Source organism: Aplidium turbinatum, chromosome 15 (assembly GCF_918807975.1).
Source record: "Aplidium turbinatum chromosome 15, kaAplTurb1.1, whole genome shotgun sequence".
NCBI lineage: Eukaryota > Metazoa > Chordata > Ascidiacea > Aplousobranchia > Polyclinidae > Aplidium > Aplidium turbinatum.
The window spans coordinates 12697571-12705512 of record NC_137486.1 but is presented as its reverse complement, the minus strand read 5'-3'; the positions used below and the strand labels follow the sequence as shown (position 1 = coordinate 12705512).

Below are 7942 nucleotides of genomic sequence, written 5' to 3'. Positions count from 1 at the left end.
GGGTCCCCTCATATATTCATATTAATTAGTGCCTACCTTGAAAATGCGTTGCTCAAGCGCATACCCCGAAAGTCGAACCGTTTGTGACAGAACTGACCTATTAAGATTCATTTCAATTTTAGTAGTGAACTTTAAAGGAAACAATATTGACAACAATTTTCGAGGTGGGCTACTCACTGCATTGCACGTCCTACGCTATGCGGAACTGAACCTTCAATTCACTTCAGTTAAGCTCAATTGCTGATAGCTATAGCGATGACAAATTGCTCCAACTCTATCATGCACAAAGTTTTTCCATCCCATTTGCTGTCACATTAATCGTTTCAATGCACAATCTTTCCGAAGTAACCCTAGTTGTTGCAAATTAAAAAACTTGTAGGCCTAATTAGGGTAGACGTAACAGCGAGCTAACTACGGTATTAGCACATCAACCTTTTTACAACCTGTTTCAAAAAAAGCTGGTCCATTGGCGTACGCAGGGAGGCATTGGGCCATGGCAATCTTCAAAAAATATTTTTGTAGTCACAATCAGTTAGGCAGCGCCTGAAACATAGGCTACCGTATTTTTCAACCATTGACTCAAGTTTCCTCTGACAGGAAATTTATAGCTAATTTTGATTCAAAACAGCCTAATACTTTACAAAACCGTGTACGTAAAAAAAGTAATATACATAACTTCTATTGGTCTACCTCTAGTGGTATTACAACTTAGTTGCCATACCACGATTTCTTTTTCTGAAACTGGTTAAAACTTCTACCATACGAGCAAATAGACGATATTAAACCATGACAGTTTATTTCGGGCAACATTGTTTTTCAGTGGACTGTAGCTAAACATCATGGCGCACCCATTTCAAATGTGCATGGCACAAAAAACCAAGACATGGATAAATGAAATTTAACTATGGTTTTATTTTTTTAACAAAATTTGTTGAAAGGAGTGTCTTCTTATTTCAACTTGACCATGAAAGTAAAATTCTCCCAAGAACGCCAATAATGCTAAAATTAACCACAAAAAGCAAATGCATTTTATCTTCTACTTCCTCAAGGAAAAGAAAACTGACATGACATACAACAAAAGAAAGCGATTGACGTTTCATCCGTTGGCAGTCAAGCGTATCGAACCGTAGCAGCTCCACCTATCGAGTCGTGACGTAGCCACGAAGTTATAAAAATCGACTGCATAGAATACAGGCAATTCGTCAAACAATTGCGTATTGTTGGTACAGTAACTCTCTAATTGTGTAATAGTCTTCAGTTAAACATCCTTCCATGTCGATAAGCCCTTGTTTGTTCTGAAAAAATAAAATTAAGATACGGATGAATGATTAGGCATTGAGACCTTGCTTGACAAGTTACACAGATACCAAAGGATCTTTAAGTTCTGATGTCCTTCAAGTGTATTGAAATTAAATACTAGGAAGTAGAAAATAAGATTTTAGGCCTAATTCTACTGATCTAACTACGATGGTCTCGGCTACTGATTTAGGGCGTAGCCGGGGTTTTGTTTTTGTTGGAAAAACTATTTGCTCGTCGTCATATTTTATTATTATTGCACGTCACTCCTTTCCCGCTTTATAGCTTCTTCTGATCATTTCCAGACTCTTGCTGCGGTGAGTAGTCGTGGTGGCTCAATGGTTGGAATAGTTAAAACTAAATTTGAACTGATAGGCTTTTAAGCTAAGCAAGGCTACGGCTAGGTATGTTGTTGAACGCATTCAAATTCAATTACTCAGTATTACAAAAAAGCTACTGAAAAGTACTGTCTAACCCAGTAGTTTGTATTTAAAAAAAAAACTTTGTATGTTGCAGTGTTTCTGATGATCCGTAGTTCGCACTAGGTTGACAAATTGTAAAGAATCTTACTTAACTACTCCACAGGCACTCTTCGGGTAAATACAAAGCTGATGTTTTTAAAAAACGGAATTCATCGTTTCAAGTTCTCATTTTTGCTTAATTACTGTATACGGTAGGCGGTGGGATGGCGCAACGGATAAGGCGTTGGTTTTCCAATTATACCAACCTGGTTCGACTCCCAGCTTCAGATGTTTGTTGAAAACACCGCTCACCTCTACCCAGGGTGTAATAAATTGGGTGGGCGTAGTTGCTGAAGTAAAGGCGGCCGAGTGAAAGGAACTGGCCTCTCCACTCTCGTTAGTGCCGACGGCTTAGTATAATGAGAACCTAATCTTCTCATACCCGACACTTGAATCAAGTATGGGACCACCTTTACCTTTTTACTGCATAGGCTATCTCAAGTTTAAAAATTCTCTTCGGGATAAATTCGACACTATCTCACGACACACACCGGTGTACTGTGCCATAGTTGTTAAAAATCACTGCTGTCCAAACGCAGAATTGCACTGGGCAAGCAATGATGGGTTTGAAACGCACATGAACAATCACATCTATGCGATAAGACATTGTTTGAGATTGCAGGTACAGGTACCTTCGAAGGCACTTTGCGTATCCCCAGCGGTCCCCAACCGCTTGGAGAATAATCACTGCTCGCAAGTGACTACATGCAAAGCAGAGATCGCACACGATACACTTCCTTTGCAAATCACTGAGAATTTCAATGAAAACTCGCTAATGATAGTTTTCACAAAGTTCAATGCAGTTAAACAATGTTCGAGCCTGTTGCTTGAATACATGGCTTTGATTTAGTAGAAGACGGCAAATCATCAATGAAATTGTTGAATTCAGAAAGTGTTTTTAAAGTTTGAGAACCACTTTTTTGATCTAATTAGATTTAAAAAAGTTGATGTTCAATTAGGAACCTACTGTGGTTTTGCTTTATTCAATGTACGTTATTCCATCAAAACTATTAAGTTTTTAAATGTGTAACAAGATCTTACCCTTCTGATGGCGACTGAGTTATTGCAAACTAAAACACCTCCAATGAATTCAGCCTGGATTCCTTCTCTAATGAGAACCTGTTTGAAGTCGGAAAGGCGAAGTTCGTTGATGAAACAGATCTTGTGGCCAGGAGTCTGAAACACGAAGTGTGGATTGAGTAAGTCGAAACGAAACAAGAAGTCGGTTGCGTTCACCATTTTTGTTTTGTCGAAGATTTAGATCAATTGGACGGAAAGGAATCCAATCTTCGTGTTCACCTCCAGGCATGCCTTGTGTGTCCTGCTGGAGACACAGCCACATGCTCTTGAGCGGTGTCGAACCCAAGCCCTTTCAAGTACTGTACCAGGGTTCTCACCACTTAACTAGGCACCGTTCAATTGCAGTAAAGTCGGAGGGTCTTTCAAAATTGCCGCATCATTCTAGACTGTGCGATGTTTTTTTCATCCAGTCCATGATAACGGTTGTTGGTTGAAACAGGTTATGAAGTATCTTGCTAAGACACAATTGCGTGCTTGGGGTGAGCGTCGAACTCACAGCCTCTCGAGTGTGGGCCACACGCTTTCACCTCTCGGCCGCAAGTCTTACGTAACACGAAAATCGGCGTTGAAAATGGGGTGAGTTAAAACACGTTTATTTTCTCGCAAGAAATTCTCTCTTGGCGATTGCTGTTGACACTTAGCACATAGCCGTGGAGGAGTAAAACATTTTTGGGGGAGGGCAAACAAAATTTGCCCAAGTTTGGTCTTTGCAAATATACTTTCAAAATCGCAACATTACTCACAATCTCTGAAGTGGTGTATACTATACTATAGTCTAATACAGGGGTCGGAAACCTAAGTAAAAGCTAAAAAAGCTACATTTTTGCAAAGGTATTTCCGTAAGAACCATATAACGCCTTAGCACTCAATACATTTAACATGCAGAGGCAGGAGATGAGTTGTAAAAGTGGGGTAATGCGCTTACTAACGATGAGAAAAACAGCGGGGGTCTGGGGGCCTTTCTCAGAAAATTTTGAAAAAATGCATTTAATTTGGTGTATTCTAAGCGTATTTTCAGCTTTAAATTGTAATGACAAGTTAAGATAAAACTTTCTGTGAGCCAGATGTCGTCACGAAGAGCCATGGTTCCCAAGCCCAGGCTTTTGAATCCTAACCGTGAAGAAATGTAGCCTGCATGTTAGTGCTTACCTCTGCTCGCCAATTGTGCTCTTTTACACTTACTCTTTGCAAATGTTGAATCGAAATTTATGATTTTGCCCAAATTGCAATACCACATGCAATAGTTTCCAAAATCGATGAGAATATATTTTACATTCATTGGAAAATATCAATGTATTTCATAAATTATAACAATTATGTAAAGTTTGTAAACTGGTGAGATGTCGAAACATCATGGCAAGATTGATTTACCCAAATAAATGAACATTTTTGCACAAATTTGCGACGTTTTTTTTTTAGCGGGCGAGCGACCACTCCCCATCTCCTACGACTAAGTAAGAGGAAGATCAGCATGAAGTTACCTCTTCAATGGTGAGTGGTTCGAGGGAAGGAACGGCATTTGCGCAGTCGATTTCATTGATTTCAACCGGAGACTTTTCCAGCTCTTGGCCTTCAATGAAAGAAAAAACAAGATGGCAATTGGCAATGCACAAAAGTAGCCTAGCAATTAAATAGACAATTGATACGAAGCCGCATAGGCTATGTGTCACTGATAATTTCTAAAATTCAGATTGCATTATATGCTGTACCAAAATAGCCAGCAGATGAGGAGTTGTTGGAGATGAAATTGTTTTGAAATCCTGGCAAACCTGTGCTCGTGGCAATTGCATCCACATCCATCATTTCATGCTCTTCCAGTTCATCTCCTAATGAGAGAAGAGCTTGTCTTGAAGCCTCTTTAGTTTCTTCAATCTGAAATTTGTTTGCATTGGAAATTTATACGTTTTCCATACAACAACAAATTAAGGAATTTCGCCCTTCTACCATCACCGCTTGGAAAATCAAAATAATAAATCTATGAAAAGACATTCATTAACGTTGATTTTTTTGTCGTATCCAGGTTTACGCCCGGTAATTGAAGATTTAGATTAAGTGGACGGGAAGGCAAGGAAGCCAATCTTCGTGACCAACTTCAGACATGCCTTTAAGTGTCTTACCAAAAATACAGCCACATGCTCTTGAGCGGTGTCGAGCCGGTGCCCTTTCGAACGTCGTTCCAGGGCTCTCACCACTCGGCAGTACAGCAGACATTAACCTTGATGACACATCACAATATGCAAGTAATCAAATCATCGAGAGTGATCCGTACTTGCTTTGCCGAGAGCACTTGAGCTGCATCTCTGACCACCTCGCTGTAGTCCACTCTTGCATCCAGCCAGCAAATCTCGGCGTCTTTTGCTGATGAAAATCTTAAAGCGCCAACAAGCGAATCCTTTAATTTGACCTAAAGCAATTAAATACGTTAATCGATTGAGCTTTTAAGCTTTCGCATAGAACGATGAAAGTCAAAAATCAGCACAATGACCACACTTCGTCGGTAGAGGAAATTGCTAGAATCAATGTTTCCTCATGTTATCATCCGAAATATCTTTTCTGTTTTTAAAAGGGTCACAACTGACTCGACCAATTCACTCTACGCATTGGTTATAGCAGAAATGCTTGGATGAATTTTCAAATTTATAGTTCTTGATGTCTTGAAAGTGTGAAAAGTGAAACTGAACAAAAATTGAATGGCCCAAGCCCGTCAAAACATTACCTGAGACATAAAACGAAAATACATCAAAATGTAACAGGCTAACAAGTGTTCCCGTTTAATACATGCCTGGTATATGTGCCGTTCCTTTGTCGTATCAACAACCTCATTAACAGCAGGAGTAAAAACTTGAACTGTGTCTGGTGACGTCTGCGACGATGACGTAGCTTGGTTGAGTGTTCTGGGATTACAAAATGGCGGGTGATATTTTACGAGATTTTAATCATAGGTAAAAAGAAACCGAACGGATTTTAATGAACGAAATCAAAACGTTTCGTAAATATATCGGAAAACTTTGAAGCAATGAAAGTTGAGAAAGCGATTGCGCATATAAACAACCCGATCAGGTCTTCAGCGGTCTCTGAGTAAACTTCTCGCCGATTGGAAGTTTTTACGATTAACCCAATCCTTCCCAACAAGAAACTTAATACCATCCCGTGAAACGTAAGGAGAGAGTGGCTTAAATAAAATTTTGCAACTTTTAGATACAAATATAGTGGGTTTATTATTTGTGATATAGAATATTTCAAAATTGTTTTCAATAGGGATAATAAAAACTATTCTTCGGGTTTAGACCAAATGCAATATCACTTCAAAACCAGAAGTTTTATAGATCGGTAGTCAAATTCTGTGCCAACGTCACTTGCACCTGGTGTGCCTCAATACGTCACGATTCACGAATGACATTAACTCTAGAGAAGGTTTTCTAAAACAAAACAACAGTCAAAGATTTTGTCACTCTTCTTCCAGTGGACAAGATACAGCTTAAGTGTTATAGCAATCAAGCGAAAGATGTCAATAAGTGACTATTTATTCATAACATCCTCCACCGCTGCTGTTTTTTTTTCGGTCATTGACCGATTTTTTAGCAAAATGTCCGAAAAAAATATAGTCAATTCGGTCAAAATGTCCGAAAAAATACATAGTCAATTAGGTCAAAGTGTCCGAAAAAAACAACGTTTCTCAGCGAAACTTAATGTTGTAGTTAGTCAGGAAGTGCAAATTTTGGTTTGTATTAGCTACTTGAAAGGAAATATTTCCATCAGAAAAAATGACCGAATTTTTTCAAGTCATTTCGGACAAATGACCGAAGTCTCAGCGAAAAAAAAAAACCCAGCGACTACTGGCAAGCCGTGGAAATGCTCTATTCTATAAATGCCTGGGATGTGGCACGTTAGAAAAATGGCGATTACAATCAAACGTTGGAATGAGTACAAAAACCTACTTTTTAATGAGTTCGGCAAAGCGTTTAGTGGTTTTCGGTTGCCCTCGGACAAGAATAACTTCCCGGGGTTTAATTTGTTGAACAATTTTAAGCATCGACTCTCCGTCAGATCTCCCTTCAAAATCGATGAAAGTGACACTACACTTGACTTCAATCGAAGTCTGTTCCACGACACATTTAGTAGGAGCCTCTTCGGCGACTTCTGTAACACAGCATTGGATTCAACGATAAGACCAAAATAGCAGAAGGTCACCTTTGCAGAGCACCGACAACGAATTTTGATTGTCACTATTTAAAAACTTTTGTGGATAATAAAAGTTTATCTTGGCTAAAATACCACATCTGGTCGTTTAGTTGAATATACAGTGGTACGAAAAAAATTAAAAACTTTGTCTAGCTTGTCATGAATAATAAACTTAAATAAAATATCAGACAGGTCTGCTCAATGATAGATTGTATTTATTTATAGCGAGTAGAAAAGAAACCAATTGCACTTACAAGTTTTTTTGTTTTTTTTTATGATTGTACAATAACAGGTGAAGTTTGTAACATTGTAAGGCCATAAAAAAAGATAACGTTTCTATTACCTTCCGAGGTTTCTTTGTGCTCAACTTTCAGGGTTGCGTTTGCTTTCTTGTCTTCTTCAAGTTGTTGAAAGTCGTTCAATCGGTAGTCGTCCGGACTGAACCAACAAACAAAACAAGAAAGTGATCAGTTTCAAACACGGGCTGGTAACGCAAGACTAGGTTTCAAGGTCAGTTGATTGGTGAATAAAGCGGTTCGACTAAGTGGGTATAGAATAAAAAGCAGCAACAATTGTAATTTTACTTTCGATTTCTATTTGATGCTTTCCGCTGTTCCCGCCTAACAAGAAAGTGGAAGTTCTCAAACCTACTTGATCAACTCTCCATACTCGTCCCACTTGATTCTGTGCTCAACAAACGGATACATAGGGTACGTCTTTTTCACTTGCTTGAAAAAGCCTCCGCTTTTCTTAGATAACTGAAATGCATTGGTCAATTGCAATTATCACGATCCTTGACATAAAAAAAAACTTACAATAATTTTCAAAAAGCTTTTGACAAATTTGACGTCATAGTTTGCGTG

The 7942-nt window shown here is 38.8% G+C and overlaps 1 protein-coding gene across 1 annotated transcript in view; it reads right to left on the bottom strand.

The window, feature by feature from the left end:
* Positions 1-892: 892 nt before the first annotated feature.
* LOC145784243 (cleavage and polyadenylation specificity factor subunit 2-like) overlaps positions 893-7942 on the bottom strand; it is a 29743-nt gene continuing 22693 nt past the window's right edge. The window contains exons 13-21 of the mRNA XM_082596029.1: positions 7731-7837; positions 7423-7517; positions 6836-7037; positions 5680-5791; positions 5167-5301; positions 4667-4769; positions 4379-4467; positions 2859-2993; positions 893-1295 (exon numbers count right to left, since the gene is read on the bottom strand). Of these exons, the coding sequence (XP_082452155.1) occupies positions 1203-1295; positions 2859-2993; positions 4379-4467; positions 4667-4769; positions 5167-5301; positions 5680-5791; positions 6836-7037; positions 7423-7517; positions 7731-7837 (1071 nt within the window). The 3' untranslated portion in view covers positions 893-1202. The remainder of the gene's footprint in view (positions 1296-2858; positions 2994-4378; positions 4468-4666; positions 4770-5166; positions 5302-5679; positions 5792-6835; positions 7038-7422; positions 7518-7730; positions 7838-7942) is intronic.